This window comes from Hypomesus nipponensis, chromosome 11, assembly GCF_054491055.1.
Source record: "Hypomesus nipponensis isolate SF chromosome 11, ASM5449105v1, whole genome shotgun sequence".
NCBI lineage: Eukaryota > Metazoa > Chordata > Actinopteri > Osmeriformes > Osmeridae > Hypomesus > Hypomesus nipponensis.
Window position 1 is genome coordinate 3,051,614 of NC_140371.1, and position 22,901 is coordinate 3,074,514.

Genomic DNA, 22,901 nt, shown 5'->3' on the forward strand with positions numbered 1-22,901 from the left:
AGTATGTGGGGAGGCAGTATGTGGGGAGGCAGTATGTGGGGAGGCAGTATGTGGGGAGTGCAGGATCCATCCTAACCTCATGATACAGCAGTCTTACTATCTTCTGCAGCAGAAGCCTCCTGTGTTCTTACAGCACCATCACACCATCCTGCTCAACCAGGCAGCCTGCTCACCAGTAGCACGGGCGGCTAGCATCTCTTCATTTGTTTATATATCCATTTGATTTACCCGCATGTTCACGACCATGGCCATGTGGAGCAGTGGTGCTGTTAGCGTTGGTGCTGTTAGCGTTGGTGCTGTTAGCGTTGGTGCTGTTAGCGTTGGTGCTGTTAGCGTTGAGGGAAACAGTGAAGGTTAAGTTGCTCTGTGTGGCGCGGCGCGCTCCTAACCCCCTCCCCTCTGTGTGCCAGGACAAGTCAATGCAGAACAAGAACCCCTGGGAGTCCTACAACCCTGCCTGTGAGTACCAGAACTACGCCACTATGAATGTACTGCAGCCCGACCCCAAGGACTCGCTGGAGATGACTGCTGCGGAGTGGGAGAAGTGTGTCAACCTGCCCCTGGACGTGCAGGAAGGAGACTTCCAGACCGAGGTCTAGAGCGGCAGGACAACCAGGAAACGCTGAGCAAACCAGGAAGCTCACAGGAAGTAATGTATTTTGCACTGAAGAAGAAAGGAAGAAAAGTGACTTTTCTAAACAGCCTTGGCATACATATCTGGAATATTAAGGTGTGGCAGGGACTTATCGTGCCAATATGAGGAGGACATAAGAGAGGTGGAAGACATCTACAACAACAACAACAAAAAGATTTAAAAAAAAAAGACAAAAAACATCAGTGTTACTTTTTGTATTCTCACTAGTGTACTTGTTGCCGGGCAGCCAGGTGTACTATATTACCATCTTGTGTTTCCCAGTAATTGTGGAAGAATTGGCTGTAAAGGGTGATTATCTTTCTAGATGAAACCATCGAACGCAAACGTCAGGCCATGCAGTCCCAGCTTCCTTGGGTACAGATTGTATTTGACAAAACTGAACCCAGAAGCACAATGTATATATTTAAGCAGGTTTTTAAAAAGTTTATAACAGTCTGTTTGGCCATTACTACACTTTTTACTTTATAATATAAAAAACAAGAGGCAAAGAGAGGATTTTTCTGTCATATAAAAATGAATGTTTGTCAAGCTACATTCTTCATTGCTTTAAATGCAATAAAGGTAATAGTCACTTTTATATGAATAATATATTTCACAACTTTAATACTGCAGAATCTGCTTGAAGGATCCCAGCAAGCTGTCTCATCTGCAGTCCTGTATAAAATATTTAAAAACAAACATGTTGTATGTTGTAAATAAACCTTTGTCTACATATGTTTTACTTGTGCCAATTTATTTTAATGAGAAAAAATGCCAACCTGATCAAGAGTTATAGCGCAAAATGTTAACATTTGAAAAAGTAATGTAAATAAAAGAGGAAATATGTTCGTACTGCTTCAGAGGGTGTGTGAAGTCTGTGCTCGCTCGTTATCCAGGTGTGTCAAATGCTTCATCCACAGGTATTCCAGAACAGTCTCTCTGGTGTTGAAAGTAACAAGGACATACACTCAAAGCAGGTTCTCGTTTAATGATTCAGCGACACTTGGGCCATTGGGCTGCATTCGAGACATCAAACTTCACAGAAACAGACTCTGCCTTTAGATTCTCAAGTTCCTGTCTTGTCCAGATAAATAATGAGATGAGATGTTTGAAGTCTGCTTGGTTGTCAATAATATGAAAAGGTTATCATTAGTCTGTGTACAGTGTGTGTGTGTGTGTGTGACAATGGAAGTGTGTGTCTGTGTGTGTGTGTCTGTGTGTGTGTGTCTGTGTGAGTATGTGTGTCTGTGTGTGTGTGTGTGTGTGTGTGTGTGTGTGTGTGTGTGTGTGTGTAAGTCTACTTCAGAAGACTCCTCTGTCAGCTTGAAAAGTACAGCGGGGCAAATAAGTTTCCAATGACTTCATGCTCCACACAGACACTGTCCCTTCAAGTAAACATCTGCTGCCTTCATCCTTCAACCACCGCAACACACACACACACACACGTCCCGCCTCCCAGGGGCCTTCAGCCTATCAGGGCCTTCAGCCTATCTGGCTTGTGACTTTGGCAGCTAACTTTCACACCCTGGTGGGTTTGCTACTGGCTCGTTGGGCGCCGGGCGCCCAGAAGGTCAACCGGAAAAGATCAGTCAAGATTTGGCCACTGAGACGTTTAGCGGTTTCACGGGTAATCTTGTTTGATCTGTCTGACGGACGTGGTTAACAGTACTGCAGTCACTGTAGCCGCAGAGCACGGATGCGGGAGAAGTTACGCCTCCGAAACACTAGTAGCCTGCCAATCTGAAGGAGGAAGACGGGAGGGAGAAGGAAATTACTTCTCTACTTTCATCGGATGTGAACTCACGAACTCACGATTTCCAGCCCCACAATGCGCTTCTAGATGTATCCTGGGTTGACGTCCCCACGCAGTGTTTTCTACAAGCGACCTACTGCTCTGTGTGCATCTATCTAATACACATTCCAACATTCTATTTAGTATGCCAAGAAAAAATATTCATATACTGCATTTGATACATTTAGCTTTATCCAGAAGGTACAGCAGAAAATCATGTCTAATACAGGACGCCTTTAAAATGCCTCAAATATGTCTTCCGACATACAGCTTCATAGCCAGTAAGCTGTCAACTAAAGTAAACGATACAACAGCGTTGATAGCACGTAGGCTATTACCACCGTAACGAACCGAAACGAACCTGGCTGCACCAGTTCAAGGCACGTTTATGACATGTACCCAGGTGTACGCATACTGCACTCTGCGAACATAGTGGACTTTGAAGGGCAGCTGCAGTACTTACTGAAAGGTAAAATATGCGATTTGGGACGCAACCCTGTCATTCTAAACACGCATTCTAAAATTGATTTGGCTCCGGGTAGTGTGCAGGGCTGCAACAGTAATTGGCTGAAGTGAAATCCGAGACTGACTCAATATATATTTGGCCAATTACTTTATGACGATGCACCTGAGCCATGCACTATTGTAGAGCCTCAAAACTTGGATTATGTTATGAATTTGTGTAAACATCTGACAAACTCAATACGTTTATGATACTTAGTATCATAAAGTATTTAATGTCAATCTGTGTAGGTTTGTTAGAGTTGTATGTGTCTTTTGGCTGGATTAACAGCCACTTAGAGAAACTAGATTCCTGGCCTCTGGATCTTTTTCAGAACAAATTGACTACTGTGTAACTGTGTAAACACAGGATCCTCAGCAATTCTACAACCTCCTACTTACTCTCCTTCAATTTCCTACTCACCTACGTTCTCCCATGTTCTCCTGCAGTCCTGTCCTACGTTCTCCTATGTTCTGCCTCCTCACCCCTCCTCCTGCTCAACCACTGGCACAAGGAAGTCCCTGACGCCTAAGAGCGCCTTGTCCATGAGCTGTGTACTGTGGCAAATAAGAAAGGTTCAAGGGAAATCTATCAACATGTCTTATCTTTCATTTATTAATCTTATAACAGGATCTACCCATGTGGAACCCAGAGAAAGAAGATGTAATGATCCGATACATTTGAAGGTATAATATATTTATTTTTTGAACTTTTTTTAGCAGATGCTCCACAGCAACGTGCATGTGCAGAGCAGATAAAAATTATAGCAAAACATCACGGATCAGAAGTGCACAATTTGAACCGTATTTTGTTGGTCAGAGTCAAGGAACAGTCAGTATTTGCCAGCCCCATTGAAGCTCCAGTATCTACGGAGATTTGGGTAATGTTGTTATGTAACGTTGTTATGCTACTTCACCGTTCTGCTGGGAAACACTGCCATTGTTTGGCAGTAAACAAACTGCACGGCTCTCTACTTCATGTCCTCTGATGATACTGTGTGCACACACACACGCACACGTACACACACATGCACACAAACACACACACAAACACACACGCTTACGCTCCCACGGACACACACACACACACACCCACAAAAGCACACATGTATAAACACACAGAAATATTTAGTATTTCTTTCTTTCTTTCTTTTACACAAAAGACAAACAGAAAAATACATATTCTCATCACATATAACCTCATCACAACAAAAACCCACAAAATATAAGGCATCAATTCCTATAATTCCTACAATTTCCTTCCTGAAACAGACCCCTCCCCTTCCTGAACCAGAACCCTCCCCTTCCTGAAACAGACCCCTCCCCTTCCTGAACCAGAACCCTCCCCCTTCCTGAAACAGCGCCCTATGCTTACTGAAACAGACCCCTCCCCTTCCTGAACCAGAACCCTCCCCTTCCTGAAACAGCGCCCTATGCTTACTGAAACAGACCCCTCCCCTTCCTGAACCAGAACCCTCCCCTTCCTGTAACAGTGCCCTACGCTTACTGAAACAGTCCCCTCCCCTTCCTGAACCAGAACCCTCCCCTTCCTGAAACAGACCCCTCCCCTTCCTGAAGCCGACCACTCCCCTTCCTGAAACTGAAGGCCAGAGGTGACAGCAGCATGGTCAGCAGCATGGTCAGCATCAGATATCAGTACTGTGAACATCCTTACCACCATTGTTAGAAGGTGGAGATTAGGGTTCTTCTTGTCAGTACTGGTGCCCCGTAGAGAGAGAACAGAGAAAGACTGATAGAGAGAGACCGAGAGAGAGAGACAGAGAGAGTTGAGAGAGAGAGAGAAGATAGATAGAGAGAGAAGAGAGAGACAGAGATGGAAAAAAACTGAGAGAGGCAGAGAGAGACAAAGAGAGAGAAGGAGAGAGAAAAGGAGAGATAGAGAGATGCAGAGAGAGAGACATAGAGAGAGACATATAGAGAGGGAAATGTAGAGAGAGACAAAGAGAGAGAAGGAGAGAGAAAAGGAGAGACAGAGAGAGAGACATATAGAGAGGGAGATGTAGAGAGAGATGTAAGAGAGAGAAGGAGAGAGAAAAGGAGAGACAGAGAGAGAGACATAGAGAGACATATAGAGAGGGAGATGTAGAGAGAGATGTAAGAGAGAGAAGGAGAGAGAAAAGGAGAGACAGAGAGAGAGACATATATAGAGAGGGAGATGTAGAGAGAGATGTAAGAGAGAGGAGAGAGAAAAGGAGAGACAGAGAGAGAGACATAGAGAGACATAGAGAGGGAGATGTAGAGAGAGATGTAAGAGAGAGAAGGAGAGAGAAAGGGAGAGACAGAGAGAGAGACATAGAGAGCCATATAGAGAGGGAGATGTAGAGAGAGATGTAAGAGAGAGAAGGAGAGAGAAAAGGAGAGACAGAGAGAGAGCCATATAGAGAGGGAGATGTAGAGAGAGATGTAAGAGAGAGAAGTAGGTGTCAGGACATGTCCTCCACAGCTCAGCCAGGGCCTCAGGGCTCGGCCGATTACCCTGAACCCTGGAGGGCGTCACGTCATGACCCTCCAACACACCTCGCAACAACATCCTGATTTCCCCAGGCAGCCCCAGGTCAAAGGTCACCTTCAAGACAACGCTGCTGTGAAGGCAAGTTGAGAGATGCACACTGGCTTCCTGTTGTTGCTATGCTTCACTGGAGAGAGTAGCTATTATTAGAGCTATTATTAGTTGTTATTATTACTCTATTATATATTTTTTCAAGAACACTTACGTCTGTCTGACACATGATCTGTCATCTAGGTATCAAGAGGTATGTGAAAGGATGTGACAAGGACAAGTTGGGGTTGGAAGCACATCATTCATTCATTCACATAGTCACATGACCCAGAGAGAACAGTCACATAGTCACATGACCCAGAGAGAACAGTCACATAGTCACATGACCCAAAGAGAACAGTCACAGTCACAAGACCTGTGAAGAAATGTCAATTTCTGCTCTATGAGTCAAACTATTCCATCTGCAACATTCTCTCAGAGGACTCCCCCCCCCCCCCCCCCCCCCTCCTCTCCATCTGTTAAGATGCATACTGGGTAGGGAGGGCAACAGAACAACAGAGCACGTTCTTGACCTGGGGGTCATTGTTCTGATCAGGAATTCTTCACACATTCACAATTCCCTCTCCCCACGGCGCTTCGGGAGGATGTCGTCGTTAGCAACGTGTCACGGAGGTAGTCCCTCATCCAGACGTGAGGTGCTCTCTTCCTCCAGGGTTCAGATCCAGGAGGCGTCTGGAGGAGCTCCATCTGTTTAGGAAAGGCTGATGCTTCAGACCGCAGGGTTTGATTTGTCTCCCCCATGACAACAAAGCCATTGTAACGGCCCCTTCAGCCCCATCTGTGATGCATATCAAGCGCACCTGAGTTACTTTCCCTCCCCTTAAAGCCCTGTAAGACCCCTGGTTGTAAAATTACGTCACTTTTAGCTCTGTAATTGCTTTTTTTTTTTTTTTATAGACCTAATTTATCCAATGGGATTTTAAGGCATTACAATAGGACCCATTGGTTATGTAAATGTGGTCTTTCAGAAAAATGCAAATGTATTTTTTGGAGAGCTGAAAGTAACGTTGTAATTTTAAACCGGGTCTTACTTAACCTTTAGATTAGTGAGTCAATATTTCCGACGGCCCCCTCAGCGTAAGTTATTCTTCCGAAACGGTAGCTAGCTAGCTTTAGTAAGCTTCTGGGCTAGGTTACCTAGCATAATACTCGTAGCAATGCTACTACCATGCTAGTGTTACTTGTTAGCCTCCTCATTAGTACATTCTGAAGCCATACTAAAGCATTTGTCACATGGTTTTTGTCTATTGGAAAATATTCAATTGGAATATTAGAAATCACATATATGTGATGTTACAGTGAGGTGAAACAGACAGGGGGTAGTGTTCAGGTCTCCAGTGAGGTGAGACAGACAGGGGGTAGTGTTCAGGTCTACAGTGAGGAGAGACAGACAGGGGGTAGTGTTCAGGTCTCCAGTGAGGAGAGACAGACAGGGGGTAGTGTTCAGGTCTACAGTGAGGTGAGACAGACAGGGGGTAGTGTTCAGGTCTACAGTGAGGAGAGACAGACAGGGGGTAGTGTTCAGGTCTACAGTGAGGTGAGACAGACAGGGGGTAGTGTTCAGGTCTCCAGTGAGGAGAGACAGACAGGGGGTAGTGTTCAGGTCTACATTGAGGAGAGACAGACAGGGGGTAGTGTTCAGGTCTCCAGTGAGGTGAGACAGACAGGGGGTAGTGTTCAGGTCTCCAGTGAGGAGAGACAGACAGGGGGTAGTGTTCAGGTCTACAGTGAGGAGAGACAGACAGGGGGTAGTGTTCAGGTCTACAGTGAGGTGAGACAGACAGGGGGTAGTGTTCAGGTCTACAGTGAGGTGAGACAGACAGGGGGTAGTGTTCAGGTCTCCAGTGAGGTGAGACAGACAGGGGGTAGTGTTCAGGTCTACAGTGAGGTGAGACAGACAGGGGGTAGTGTTCAGGTCTCCAGTGAGGAGAGACAGACAGGGGGTAGTGTTCAGGTCTACATTGAGGAGAGACAGACAGGGGGTAGTGTTCAGGTCTCCAGTGAGGTGAGACAGACAGGGGGTAGTGTTCAGGTCTACAGTGAGGTGAGACAGACAGGGGGTAGTGTTCAGGTCTACAGTGAGGTGAGACAGACAGGGGGTAGTGTTCAGGTCTCCAGTGAGGTGAGACAGACAGGGGGTAGTGTTCAGGTCTACAGTGAGGTGAGACAGACAGGGGGTAGTGTTCAGGTCTCCAGTGAGGAGAGACAGACAGGGGGTAGTGTTCAGGTCTACATTGAGGAGAGACAGACAGGGGGTAGTGTTCAGGTCTCCAGTGAGGTGAGACAGACAGGGGGTAGTGTTCAGGTCTACAGTGAGGTGAGACAGACAGGGGGTAGTGTTCAGGTCTACAGTGAGGTGAGACAGACAGGGGGTAGTGTTCAGGTCTCCAGTGAGGTGAGACAGACAGGGGGTAGTGTTCAGGTCTACAGTGAGGTGAGACAGACAGGGGGTAGTGTTCAGGTCTCCAGTGAGGAGAGACAGACAGGGGGTAGTGTTCAGGTCTACATTGAGGAGAGACAGACAGGGGGTAGTGTTCAGGTCTCCAGTGAGGTGAGACAGACAGGGGGTAGTGTTCAGGTCTACAGTGAGGTGAGACAGACAGGGGGTAGTGTTCAGGTCTACAGTGAGGAGAGACAGACAAGACGTAGTGTTCAGCACCCTGGACAGCTCCCTGCTGCTGACTAGCAAAATGCAGCTACAAGACTGAACTAAGCCCCTCCCCCCCTAAATAACCCCTCCCCCTTAACCCTCGCCTCCATAAACTAACCCCTCCCCCTTAACCCCCCCAAACTAACCCCGTCCCCTTAACCCCGTCCCCAAACTAATCCCTCCACCCTTAAACCAACCAGCCCCTCTAAATGACCCCACCAAACACCCCCCCCCCTCTTTAAACTGACGCCCTCCCTTATACCAACCCCCCCCCCTCCTTAAACTGACGCCCTCCCTTATACCAACCCCCCCCCCCTCTTAAACTGACGCCCTCCCTTATACCAACCCCCCCCCCTCCTTAAACTGACGCCCTCCCTTATACCAACCCCCCCCCCCCCTCTTAAACTGACGCCCTCCCTTATACCAACCCCCCCCCCTCCTTAAACTGACGCCCTCCCTTATACCAACCCCCCCCCCCTCTTAAACTGACGCCCTCCCTTATACCAACCCCCCCCCCTCCTTAAACTGACGCCCTCCCTTATACCAACCCCCCCCCCTCTTAAACCAACTCGTAGACCCATATAGCAGAACCATAGACGCCAAGACCAACGTGTTGTATTGCACACAAATGTTATCATGACCTCCTTCTGAGTCTTCCTGTCGGAACCTCGTCTGACTCACATCACTGAACCAAACCTTGAGTGCACGACCACGCTCTGAAAGAAACTACGCATTTACCGCCTGGCATGATCAGAATCCTTTTATTCCACGCGTGCGGGAAATATCGCTGTGTCTCTTTAAATAAAAATGGGTGGCCATCCGAACACTCGCTGGGTGGTTTGTTTGTTGACGGGAGCAGGATTACAATTGAGCGTGGCGCCTGGCTGATTCACCTGTGCCACTTGGCACCGAGGCTCGTTTCATGATCCAGTCGGGCAGATGGTACCTCTTAACTTCAAAGGGACCTATTTCCAGACATGGGCCCCATCCCACTGGTTCTGCTTTGTTCCTGGTCAATAGCTAGCTCACACGTCCCTGGAGCTACAGCCTTCTTCTCCCTCCCAACACATACACACATAAACATGCTGTACTCACACAGCTCCATAGACATGTTGCATACAGCAGGTCTCTTAATATTCACAATCACATAAAAACACAAACTGTCCACGTGGAAAGCAAACTTTTTTCCAACCTTGATTTAGATTCCGATCCAAGTTTGACAAACATTCTGTTTACAGAAAGCAAATGGGCTAAGTGTTTGAACAGCTCACCAAATGGCGAGCCGTCTGAAGTTGCTTCTATTTCCATCACCTCAATCAGCGTGGCGCTGCGCTGATGCACTCACCAATCAGCTGGCCAACTTCTCAGCAACAGTGTGTCAGCCAGTGACTTGATTGGCTGAGTGGTTTGTCAACCACTGAGAATATTGGCCGGTTTAGGAGGACAAGGAAGGAAGTGGTCTGGTCTCAGGCAATCCAAATGGGTTCATAAAACAGTGAATAAGCATGTCCATCATGTCAACTTATGTGAGTATTCAAGCAGCTACTATGATTCAACTTGAAGGTGAATGACATCCTTTTGTATGGTGTGAGATACACTGGGAAATGCTTAGACATGAACATGTAAAGGCCCTGGTCCTGGGCTCTCGTGGCCCAGTGCGGTGTGTTTGTGCTGCTCCACAGTCCTGCTGGAGCCAGGGCAGGCTGACAGCTTGTCGGAGCGGGCCGAGAGGGCCCAGTCTGGGAGCAACTCAAACATGTCCCACAGGACGCCAAGGGCAGGGAGGGCAGTGTGTTTGTGTTTGTTAGTGTGTGTGTGTGTTTGTTAGTGTGTGTGTGTGTGTTTGTTTGTGTCTGTAAACACCCATCGTTGCGTTTCAACATTGACCCCCTTGTAAACACATCAGGAGAAGAATGCCGTAACAACAGAGCTACCAGAGTCACATGGTCGCCTGTCAATCTGACCCAGCATGCTGAATGGACCTTCAGCTTCCCCAGCCTGTCACCATGGTCTCAGGGTGGAGACCTACTACAGCCTACCCAGCCTGTCACCATGGTCTCAGGGTGGAGACCTACTACAGCCTACCCAGCCTGTCACCATGGTCTCAGGGTGGAGACCTACTACAGCCTACCCAGCCTGTCACCATGGTCTCAGGGTGGAGACCTACTACAGCCTACCCAGCCTGTCACCATGGTCTCAGGGTGGAGACCTACTACAGTCTACCCAGCCTGTCACCATGGTCTCAGGGTGGAGACCTACTACAGTCTACCCAGCCTGTCACCATGGTCTCAGGGTGGAGACCTACTACAGCCTACCCAGCCTGTCACCATGGTCTCAGGGTGGAGACCTACTACAGTCTACCCAGCCTGTCACCATGGTCTCAGGGCGGAGACCTACTACTGCCTACCCAGCCTGTCACCATGGTCTCAGGGCGGAGACCTACTACAGCCTACCCAGCCTGTCACCATGGTCTCAGGGCGGAGACCTACTACAGCCTGGGGCTTAGGGCAGCAGTGAAGGCCCTGTTGTTCTTCCTGGACAGTGTTGTTAGCTGCGGAGGGTGTACTCAGATGACTGTATTGGTTGGACTAATCCCCCTTGGTCCTAAGCCCCCCTCCACCCCCCCACTATGACTCACTCCACGATAGCAGCGAACAAAAGAGAAGCAAGGATGTACCCAGTGTTGGTCGGCCATGGTGTATTTCGAGTTACAAGACCGGTGTGAGTGTTTGTGATCCGTGTGTTGTGTGGCTGTATTGCTTCCTGTGCCTGGTGAAAGGCTCCGGCCCTGGGCAGCATCCATGAAGCAGCACATCCAGCTCCCCTCTCTCTGGGAGACAGTTGATGTGTGCAGAGGTCACTGCAGTAATGGCCTGGACTGGTCCCTCTTTCCCTCCGGCTTCCTCTCCTCTTCTGCTTCTCCCCCAACCCCCCCCCCCCCCTCTTTCCTCCCCGCGCCTCTCTTTCTCCTCTCCTCCCCATTCCTCTCTCCTTTTCTCTCCCCAACCCTCTCTCACCCATCCTTACCCCTCTCTCCCGCTGTCCTCTCCTCTCTCTCTCCATCTGTCTCTCTCAGTTCCCTTAACACTCCTCACCCTACTGTCTCTTTCTCAGCCCTCCATCCAGCCCTCTCCAGCCCCCTCTCTCTCCACGGGGCTTGACTACCATGGAGCTGTCAGTCACAGACGCCTCCTAGCTGTCTTCGGAGATCATCACACTGGGGGGGGGGGGGGGGGGGGGTGGGAGGGGCGGTCGAACCGCTGTTCTAGAATCTTCATCAGAACTCTAAATGATCTGCTGCCAGAGATAATTCCACCCCAGTTGCCAGGAGCCCTGGCAGGTCAGCGGTGTCAGCAGCAGGAAGAGGAGCAGAGCCTGAAAGAGCCGTCTTCAGACGAGCAGCCAATAGCGGCATGGGAAATCATCAGCTTCAACCTGCTGTTTACGTAAACATTTTCACCCTCCTCCTTCACTTCATTCCAAACTAACCACACTTCATCGGAGCAGACTGCAGTGTGCTTTGCTGTAAGACAGTGGGTGTAGGCTTTCAGAGCGCCAACTCATGTGAAACCAATAGCCGTCCAGCCAGCCCGGGACAAATGAGCTTCTTACAGACATCCATGAAATAACAGTCCATCTCTTCACAGGTCAGTGGAGCTAAAGACTGGGCCTTTAGTGGGGCTGCACAGCTCGTTCACAGCCTGGCACTCTGATAACAAACCTGTCACACCCCTGCAGTAGGCCCGTCAAGCTAACCGGCTTCAGCTCAATAACCAGTATCCCTCTGATTACCACTGACATCAGCGTTCAAAGGGAACTCATGACTTCCTTTTGCGTGTGTTCAAGCGGCATGACTGTGCCCCGTAATACTGCTGATCAGTTACAGTGCATAGGCAGACCAAACAGTACGCAGTAGGTACTGTAGTAATGAAGCTTAGCGCAAATTCAGTCAGGCAAGACCAAACTGCACGCTCGGGCCATGCACCATTGTCTCACGACACACTCCCCCCTCTACGCAGGCTCTCTCCTTTACCTCCACCTCAATGCCTGGGCTGTCATCGGGATTCTATCAATGAGTTCAGTGACCTCCCTCCTCCGCTAGCTTACCAAACCGCTGCCGTGCCGTTTTAATACGCGTCTCTCCCTGTTTAGCTCGTCCATGCTAGCACTGGGAGCGACCCTCCAACTCCCCGTCGCCACCCTGTCGCTCTGTCTTTTCTGGCTGGCTGGGCGGATGCTGCCTCAGCCTGCCCTCCACGGGGGGTCATTCTTCAGCTGCACCACTGACGCACATTCATCATTATTTCCCTGCGGGGTCTAAGCGCCAAACACCTGTTGTTAAATCCATCATCTTCTGTCAAATAAATATCACTTTACTCATCCCAGGTCTCTCCTGATTGAATTGGAGTAGTTGTACTGTAGTAGTTGTACTGTAGTATTGTAGTAGTGATACTACTGTAGTACAGTGAAGTGTGTATATTGTACATAGTGTTGTACATAGTGTTCTGTTGCAAGTCCAGCAGATATTTTTGTGGTTTCTATATAAGCAACAATAGGTAACAAATTCAGAATTTATTCAATATAAATAAGGGACACTGTCAGTAGTAGTCAAATTACATCATGCTCAGTAATAGTTAGAAAGACAACATATCAATCGAAACAAGAGGCCAGGTAACCCAAGACAAAAAAAAGCTAATAGTAACTACAGCAACAGAATCATAGCAAACCAGAGGTTATATGCAGCACAAACAGGGAACCATATGTTACATTGTATTTTTTTATATGTGGAAGGGTGATATATGTGCAGTTGTCAGTGATGGAGTTCAGATAGGTAGATTATTAACTACCTCATGCATTTTCTGGCATAGAGCAGATGAAATAGAAAATCCATCATTCAATCAAATCTAAGCATATGGTTCCTGTTTGCAAAGATCAGGACATCACTGCATGAACCATATTTAATTACCCAGCAGACACATGCTCTAGTTGTCATTGTGCACAGACAGTTTTCTTCCAGATTCAGATCTTATTTGCTGGTCTTGTCCCATCAGATCCTCATCACTGGAAAATCAATCAGTGACCTTCTAAACAACATTAAAGCTGTGTGCAAGACAACTTCAGATCAACTGGAAAAAAAAGAGATTAAAACGAGAAAGCTTTCGGCATCTGTGGTCTTGTGTTATTTTCCAGATGAAAGCCTCAGTGGAACTGCCATCATTTGGCAGTCATAGATCCTTTCTACAGCTGCAGAATTGGTTTTGTTGATATCGGAGGCGGACTTTAGGACCCAGCAGGGTTTTCTACAGCATCCACATCACAGGGCGCAGCAGGTCAAGATGCACCGGACCAACTAGGGCGGGAAAAACTCAACACAATTGAACAACTAGTACGTATGGCTATAGCAACGTCTGCAATAACAAAGAAAAAAGTAAAAGTTGAAATCAGTTATTTATATACTGCATTTTATATTTTGAGAATTGTTTCTTAAATAAACATATACCAACGTTTTGGAAACCATCTTAAAAGTACCAGCATGTTATGATATCTCCCCCCCAGCCCTCCTCTCTGTCTCTCTCTCCCTCCCCTCTCCCCAGCCAGGCTGGCCCTGTGTGCAGCAGGTCAGTGGGCGTAGTCATCGTCGCTCATGTCCGAGTCGTCTGCCTCCACCTCGCCCTCGATCACAGACTTCTTTCCCTTGCAGCACGACACCAGTAGGCCGAGCAGGAACACCTGCATTTGTGTGTGTGTGTGTGGTGTGTGTGTGTGTGTGGTGTGTATGGTTTGTGTGGTGTGGGAGAAGTGGGGGGAGATCAGAGATGAATACAATTATAAATCAAATGAATTTGAAACAAACATCACAAATTGTGCTTGGATGTCCCTGTAGCAGGTGACAGATGGCTACAGTAGACACCTTCTTCTAATAAGGGGTTCACCAAAACCACAACAGTCTAAAGTTAGCCCTGTAAAATCCCCCCGCCCATTTACCTGGTAAATCACCCCAATCTTGTTTTTCTCATTTCCATACTAACACATTGTCCGTCATGTCAATTCAATCAATTGAAGAAAGATCTTATGCTCAACATACGCACATATTAGATCCCTGTAATCAAAACATTGGACTTCCTGCATGTCCTCCACAACAGTGCTAGAAGCCTGGACAAGCTCCAGTCTTTCCACGCTGTTTAGAAAGTGCTCAAGGCCGATGATAACAGCCTGCTCAGATGATGTTTGCTTCCCGCCTGCTTTGATCTGTCGCCTGAAATACCAGGTAGTCGTGTGCTCTTCTGATAACAGCAGGACCGTATGCTGTTGTTGATTACAGGTCTACTCATGTTAGTCAGTCCAGTTACATGCAGTCGCTATATTATTTACTGTTCAGGGACATTGGTCTTTGTCTATTCATATTAGTAATTACAGGAAAAGGGTCTGTTAAATATAACATATTTAAGCTATATCACACGAAAGGGAGAGCTGTTATATTGAATAACCACAGACTTTCAGCCAAACTGTGATAACGTATACAGGTAATAAACGACAACAAATTATGATTTGCTTATTCATTTGATCCTTTAATTGGCTCCGGCAACACAACTGGACTGGGATAGTACTGTTGCCAAGCAACACAACAACAATTTCTGCACATCAGCGACTGGCTACTCTGTAGGTTTACACATAACTGTTCCTTCATCAGGGGTGTGGTTAGACCCTTTTTACTGGGGCACGTGCCCCAGTATAAATCTGCTGTGCCTCAGTAAAATCAAAAGTTTGATTTTTAACAATTTACTCAGTGCATTAATTTAGATTGATAATCCCGGAAAAAATAAACGCCCAATCAACGCTTGTAAAATCAAAGCAGTTGAACCGAAAACACAAACCGATGCACGCAGAATTCCATGTCAGCGCGCTCTTCTGAAAAAGAACTGTGCGCTCGCATTAACTATCGATGTCCCTGCCAAAGCTGTTATCAAACTTGCGTCCCTGAACTGTTGTATAGTGAGTTAAGCAAGGGGAGTTTCTATAGCCGAGTAGTGAATGGTGTGCAGCTCATCTATACGAAGAGGCCTGTGCCCCAGTAGAGCTTTATGTCCAACAACGGCACTGTCCTTCATCCTCTTTTGATGACCATTCATTATCAAATTCAAATGTTATTTATGGATTATGTTCATCTTTGCGGTGCACAGTTTGTTACAATCTAAGACAGATAACAATAGGTAATGCAATTAAAGGTTATAAGAACATCTGTATAGTGGAGTGATGTGCAGTTGAAAGACCCAAGGCTGGTCCATGAGTACTACATCAGTACTTATGGATTGGCTCTTGTCCAATCAAATTATGTGCTCAAAACCTACTGTTAAAATAAAATGTATTTATATAGCCCTTTTACACGCAAGCATGTCACAGAGGGCTTCACATACGCCCATAGAACTGCCCCTCAACCAACCTAAACCCTCAAGGAAGACAAGGAAAAACTCCCAACAGGAGAAAAAATGAAAATACTGTTGTATAAAGGAACATAGGCATGTGAAATATTGTTTAGGAATATTCTGTAGTCTATTAATATTGTTTCTTACTGAAACATACTGTATGTTTCCAATATTGCTCACAACAGGAACATACTGTAAGTCGCTTTCATGACATATTATTAATTCCAGGAACATAAGCCTCTTATACTGTTCATTCCAGAAACATAGGTTCATTACATTTTGTCCCTTCCAGAAACATGGGAAATATAGGTTTATTAAATTGTGTCCCTTCCAGGAACATAGGTCTACTAATACTGTTCATTACAGTAACATTCTGTAGGTCTCTTACATATTGTTTGTTCCAGTAACAAAGGTTTTCCTCCGTCAGGACGAACCCTATTGGTTTTGTTGGTATTATCATTAGTAAACTACTATCTCATGATCTCATGGGTAAAAACAACATTTGTCACATTGATACAACATTAGACCTTGGGCGTGGCCACAGGCCACTAATGTTTTTCAAAGTGATGGGATTTCCACCCCATTTCTCCAATTCTTCTGAAACTTGGTGTACATGCCTCATTTCTCATTAGGAACACAACAGCCTCAGTGACCCATAAGGTCCAACATGACGGATGTTCCTGTACAGTGACAATTTTGGAAAACCGCAGGTCCATTTGACTTGACATTTTGTACAGATGTGTAAAATGGATGTCTTTCCATTCGTTACGTTTGACAAATGAATACAATACAAATGGCTGAAAGGGGTGTATTTATGGAAATGTGAACATTGCCTAACTATCTTTGTGTCAAATAATCAAATGTAACTTTGACTGACGGGTTTTTTACACCTAATAGGCTTCAAGATGACACAGAAGAACTGTGCCAAAATTTCACCTAGCTATGTCACAATATGACTGAATTACAGCTGTTTTTATTCTGACAAAAAGGCCGGTTTCTGGTCTTCTGGTCAATGCTCCGGTTGCAAAACATGGCAATGATTGTTTATTTGAGCCCGTCACGACTCGATGATCATCTGTTTAGCGACACTGTAAAAGCCACTGCAAAACAAGCCAGGTTCACCACAGTGGCTACTTGTAGTCTAGCTGCAAGTGAAAACTTGAATGTTTTACTCTGAGGGTATTACTACACCAAAAGAGACAGAACTACTAGTAGATACCACATCTAGCCAGCGTATGGGACTTCTTTCATCATGTGAATAGAAGTTACATTTGTATTGATCTTGGTCAGATTGCAATAGCCAGTGTATTCCCACTGTGCTCAGCTGTGTGTGTGTGGTCAGGTGTTTCCCTGTGCTCAGCTGTGTGTGTGTGGTCAGGTGTTTGCCTGTGCTCAGCTGTGTGTGTGTGGTCAGGTGTTTGCCTGTGCTCAGCTGTGTGTGTGTGGTCAGGTGTTTCCCTGTGCTCAGCTGTGTGTGTGTTCAGGTGTTTTCCCTGTGCTCAGCTGTGTGTGTGTGGTCAGGTGTTTGCCTGTGCTCAGCTGTGTGTGTGGTCAGGTGTTTGCCTGTGCTCAGCTGTGTGTGTGTGGTCAGGTGTTTGCCTGTGCTCAGCTGTGTGTGTGTGGTCAGGTGTTTTCCCTGTGCTCAGCTGTGTGTGTGGTCAGGTGTTTGCCTGTGCTCAGCTGTGTGTGTGTGGTCAGGTGTTTCCCTGTGCTCAGCTGTGTGTGTGTGGTCAGGTGTTTGCCTGTGCTCAGCTGTGTGTGTGGTCAGGTGTTTCCCTGTGCTCAGCTGTGTGTGTGGTCAGGTGTTTCCCTGTGCTCAGCTGTGTGTGTGGTCAGGTGTTTGCCTGTGCTCAGCTGTGTGTGTGGTCAGGTGTTTGCCTGTGCTCAGCTGTGTGTGTGGTCAGGTGTTTGCCTGTGCTCAGCTGTGTGTGTGGTCAGGTGTTTGCCTGTGCTCAGCTGTGTGTGTGGTCAGGTGTTTGCCTGTGCTCAGCTGTGTGTGTGTGGTCAGGTGTTTGCCTGTGCTCAGCTGTGTGTGTGGTCAGGTGTTTCCCTGTGCTCAGCTGTGTGTGTGGTCAGGTGTTTGCCTGTGCTCAGCTGTGTGTGTGGTCAGGTGTTACCTGTGCTCAGCTGTGTGTGTGGTCAGGTGTTGCCTGTGCTCAGCTGTGTGTGTGTGTGGTCAGGTGTTTGCCTGTGCTCAGCTGTGTGTGTGTGGTCAGGTGTTTCCCTGTGCTCAGCTGTGTGTGTGGTGAACGTTAGACTCACCCCGATGAAGACCCAGTTTCCAAAGTAGTAGATGGTGCTGAAGAACCAGAACTTGTGGAGGAAGAGATAGGACCTGGTCATGGTGCACTGGTCTGGGACACACAAACACATCAAGATTTATGTTACTGTTGTCATGGTAACCAGTCACCCGCAAACTCCTTTTAGGACATTCGACTGTGTCCTGCCCTACACTCTCCAACCTCCAGGGGACCCCAGCTGGACAGGCTGGAGGGCAGCCACTGCATGGTGCTTCGTTACTAGACATTCCCTTGAGAACAGGAGTCCCAGATTAATTCCAGCTCTGCAGCATCTGGCTGAATCACAGTGCTAATGGAACAACTAATGGGAAATGAGCAGAGCAATCACACAAGAAGGAAGAGAGGAAGGAGGGGGAGAGTAAAGAAATGACTAAATATAAAAGAAGTGTCGGGGACAGAAAGTGGAGGAAGCCTGAGGCTGCCCCCTGACTCCTCCTAACTCCTCCTTACCCATCCTGACTCCTCCTAACTCCTCCTTACCCATCCTGACTCCTCCTAACTCCTCCTTACCCATCCTGACTCCTCCTAACTCCTCCTTACCCATCCTGACTCCTCCTAACTCCTCCTTACCCATCCGGACTCCTCCTTACCCATCCTGACTCCTCCTAACTCCTCCTTACCCATCCTGACTCCTCCTAACTCCTCCTTACCCATCCTGACTCCTCCTAACTCCTCCTTACCCATCCTGACTCCTCCTTACCCATCCTGACTCCTCCTTACCCATCCTGACTCCTCCTAACTCCTCCTTACCCATCCTGACTCCTCCTGACTCCTCCTTACCCATCCTGACTCCTCCTTACCCATCCTGACTCCTCCTTACCCATCCTGACTCCTCCTTACCCATCCTGACTCCTCCTTACCCATCCTGACTCCCCCTGACTCCTCCTTACCCATCCTGACTCCTCCTTACCCATCCTGACTCCTCCTAACCCATCCTGACTCCTCCTGACTCCTCCTTACCCATCCTGACTCCCCCTGACTCCTCCTTACCCATCCTGACTCCCCCTGACTCCTCCTTACCCTTCCTGACTCCCCCTGACTCCTCCTTACCCATCCTGACTTCTCCTAAGCCATCCTAACTCCTCCTGACTCCCTGGACCTGCCAGGAGATCAGGAGGCCCCCTCCGGTAGTAAAGCCATGGCAGCAGCCAGAGCAGACCTCAACCGTGGTCCAGATCTGCAGGTCTGTGTGTGCCTAACATGTTAGAGCAGAGCTGGGCTCGCCAAGCGCCTGCTAGCTACAGCAGATTGAAGAGTAAACACCAGTTATATGTTTGTGATGCAGAATCTAGATTAAGGTTGGGTGTCGTGTTACATTTCAGTTATATTTAGGATAAGAGCTGACTGTGTCTGAATCATAGCTCCTGGCTTGGGGCAGCATGCAGCTACATATTCCATATTCCATCAGAGGTAAATAAGGAACAGTCTTGGCTCTTTCTGGGTTCACAGCAAACTGTGTTTGGGAAAAGAACACAAACATTTTGCACCTCAACCCCAAAGCCTTTTCCCAAGCACTCTCTTCCCAGTTTTTCTTGGGACTTTAGGAGAGGTTCAAAACTTCAGGACAGGTTAAAAACCTACTTGAACATGCAGTTGTAAAGGTACGGCTTCAACTACAATCAATTGTGACACATCAGCTTTCTGTGCAGGGCCTCTCCAGTCCCCAGCAGGGCCCTCCATGTCAGGGTCCAGTCCCCAGCAGGGCCCTCCCTGTCAGGGTCCAGTCCCCAGCAGGGCCCTCCATGTCAGGGTCCAGTCCCCAGCAGGGCCCTCCATGTCAGGGTCCAGTCCCCAGCAGGGCCCTCCATGTCAGGGTCCAGTCCCCAGCAGGGCCCTCCCTGTCAGGGTTCAGTCCCCAGCAGGGCCCTCCATGTCAGGGTCCAGTCCCCAGCAGGGCCCTCCATGTCAGGGTCCAGTCCCCAGCAGGGCCCTCCCTGTCAGGGTCCAGTCCCCAGCAGGGCCCTCCATGTCAGGGTCCAGTCCCCAGCAGGGCCCTCCATGTCAGGGTCCAGTCCCCAGCAGGGCCCTCCATGTCAGGGTCCAGTCCCCAGCAGGGCCCTCCCTGTCAGGGTCCAGTCCCCAGCAGGGCCCTCCCTGTCAGGGTCCAGTCCCCAGCAGGGCCCTCCATGTCAGGGTCCAGTCGGCAGCAGCTGGGAGCCGGCAGGGTGCGGATGGTGATATGGTGATATGGGATGGTGATATGGGATGGTGATATGGAATGGTGATATGGGATGGTGATATGTGATGGTGATATGTGATATGGGATGCTGACCTGCCTCGTTTTCACCCCACTAACCTGCCTCACCTTCACCCCACTGACCTGCCTCACCTTCACCCCTATGACCTGCCTCACCTTCACCCCTATGACCTGCCTCACCTTCACCCCACTGACCTGCCTCACCTTCACCCCACTGACCTGCCTCACCTTCACCCCTATGACCTGCCTCACCTTCACCCCTATGACCTGCCTCACCTTCACCCCACTGACCTGCCTCACCTTCACCCCTATGACCTGCCTCACCTTCAGACCGCTGACCTGCCTCACCTTCACCCCACTGACCTGCCTCACCTTCACCCCACTGACCTGCCTCACCTTCACCCCTATGACCTGCCTCACCTTCACCCCTATGACCTGCCTCACCTTCACCCCTATGACCTGCCTCACCTTCACCCCTATGACCTGCCTCACCTTCACCCCTATGACCTGCCTCACCTTCAGACCGCTGACCTGCCTCACCTTCACCCCACTGACCTGCCTCACCTTCACCCCTATGACCTGCCTCACCTTCACCCCTATGACCTGCCTCACCTTCACCCCTATGACCTGCCTCACCTTCACCCCTATGACCTGCCTCACCTTCAGACCACTGACCTGCCTCACCTTCGGACCACTGACCTGCCTCACCTTCATCCCTCTGACCTGCCTCACCTTCACCCCTATGACCTGCCTCACCTTCAGACCACTGACATGCCTCACCTTCAGACCACTGACATGCCTCACCTTCAGACCACTGACCTACTCACCTTCAGCCCACTGACCTGCCTCACCTTCAGACTCCCCCCCCCCCCTTCACCAGAGCACAAATCCAGTGCACAACGCTCTTACCTTTCCCACATACGTGTATGCATGCACACGCACAAACAGAACATCATCTTTCCTTTGAATACTTCTCTAACTACAAGCATTCTGACATACCTCCCTGTTCTAACGCCAGACCTGCATTCACAATCTCAAAAGCCACTGAAGCATTTTACATCCACAAGCTACTAAGAGAGAAACCTGTTGATCTCTTAGCAGGCATAACTCTTTACTGTCAAGGCTATGACGTCAAACTGCAGAGCTGTAAAGCGCAACATGAATAATGTGTCCAATTTGTTCCTTTATTCACCACAGCCCTTTATACAAATTAAAATCCCTTGTAACTTTAAGTTAAAGTATGTTGACGAAGCAGCCATCATGTCAACTGAAACAACAACAAACAACAAGCTTTCTATGTAGCATGCCAGCCAGTGCTATTAGTCTAATCATTCTTTAACCATCTGCTGAGTTGTAACACTGTGAAAACTATGGATATACTGTTTTCAGAGCCAAAACCAGGTCTACGAAGAGAACTGTATATGGCTGGGGAGAGGGGAGGAGTGTGGAGAAGCGGAGGGTGGAGGAGAGGAGAAAAAGAAGAGGAAAGACGTGTGGAGAGGAGAGAGGAGGAGAGGAGTGGAGAAGAGTGGAGGAGAGAGGAGAGGAGTGGAGAACAGTGGAGGAGAGAGGAGAGGAGTGGAGAACAGTGGAGGAGAGAGGAGGAGAGGAGTGGAGAAGAGTGGAGGAGGAGGAGAGGAGTGGAGAGGACTATTCAGAAAATAGAAACAGGTGAGGGATACTGTGGGTACTGATTCAAATCAAACTGTATTTGTATAGGCAAGGTTACAAAGAGCTTTCTTCCAGCTGACCACTGCGACCAACACACCCCCACCCTCAGCAGCTCCCTGCTTGCCTGGGAGAAAGGAACTCAGCCAAACTCTCAGGTACGGCTCTACGAAGGAGGAACCATTCACATCACCAGAGTCATTTAAGGATCTAGCAGCAGTCTTAGGGAGATGGTTCAGAACTGAGATATGCTGAGCTCTATCAACAGTGCGTTGGTGAGGCTGTTGTTATGGTACTTGGTATTGAGTACATCCACTCTGGGACTTTCATTAGATTAACTGCATGAGGAAGCCACTGAATAAATGGTCGACGTGGAAGGCTGTAGCTATTAACTTAATAGGAGCCATAATTGAATGGCTGGTCATGATGACATCAGAGAGATGGGGCTTGCTGGTCATGATGACCTCAGAGAGATGGGGCTTGCTGGTCATGATGACCTCAGAGAGATGGGGCTTGCTGGTCATGATGACCTCAGAGAGATGGGGCTTGCTGGTCATGATGACATCAGAGAGATGGGGCTTGCTGGTCATGATGACATCAGAGAGATGGGGCTTGCTGGTCATGATGACCTCAGAGAGATGGGGCTTGCTGGTCAAGATGACATCAGAGAGATGGGGCTTGCTGGTCATGATGACCTCAGAGAGATGGGGCTTGCTGGTCATGATGACCTCAGAGAGATGGGGCTTGCTGGTCATGATGACCTCAGAGCGATGGGGCTTGCTGGTCATGATGACATCAGAGAGATGGGGCTTGCTGGTCATGATGACATCAGAGAGATGGGGCTTGCTGGTCATGATGACATCAGAGAGATGGGGCTTGCTGGTCATGATGACCTCAGAGAGATGGGGCTTGCTGGTCATGATGACATCAGAGAGATGGGGCTTGCTGGTCATGATGACATCAGAGAGATGGGGCTTGCTGGTCATTACTCATCTTTACACATTCAGGGCCTCAGGTACTAATATTTTGCGCCCAGTTCAGGCGTATGTTTTACTTGCGTACTTTTCAAAGCTGTCGTAAACCAGGATGCGCATATGCCTCCTGCTGAAATGGCAGCCGTAACCCGAGCAAGACGAAGACATTGGTCAAAGGAT

General features: G+C 48.3%; 2 protein-coding genes across 3 annotated transcripts in view; one reads left to right on the forward strand and one right to left on the reverse strand.

Annotated features, from left to right (window-relative positions):
* Positions 1–1,464, forward strand: part of adgrb3 (adhesion G protein-coupled receptor B3) — a 142,962-nt gene extending 141,498 nt beyond the window's left edge. The window contains exon 31 of one of the 2 annotated variants that reach the window (XM_084709211.1): positions 411–1,464. In XM_084709211.1, coding sequence (XP_084565337.1) covers positions 411–599 — 189 coding nt within the window. In that variant the 3' untranslated portion in view covers positions 600–1,464. The remainder of the gene's footprint in view (positions 1–410) is intronic. The other variant, XM_084709213.1, reaches the window with a different exon arrangement.
* An 11,251-nt stretch (positions 1,465–12,715) lies between these two features.
* The window catches only part of lmbrd1 (LMBR1 domain containing 1), a 68,416-nt gene continuing 58,230 nt past the window's right edge, over positions 12,716–22,901 (reverse strand). The window contains exons 15-16 of the mRNA XM_084709752.1: positions 17,845–17,936; positions 12,716–13,888 (exon numbers count right to left, since the gene is read on the reverse strand). Of these exons, the coding sequence (XP_084565878.1) occupies positions 13,778–13,888; positions 17,845–17,936 (203 nt within the window). The 3' untranslated portion in view covers positions 12,716–13,777. The remainder of the gene's footprint in view (positions 13,889–17,844; positions 17,937–22,901) is intronic.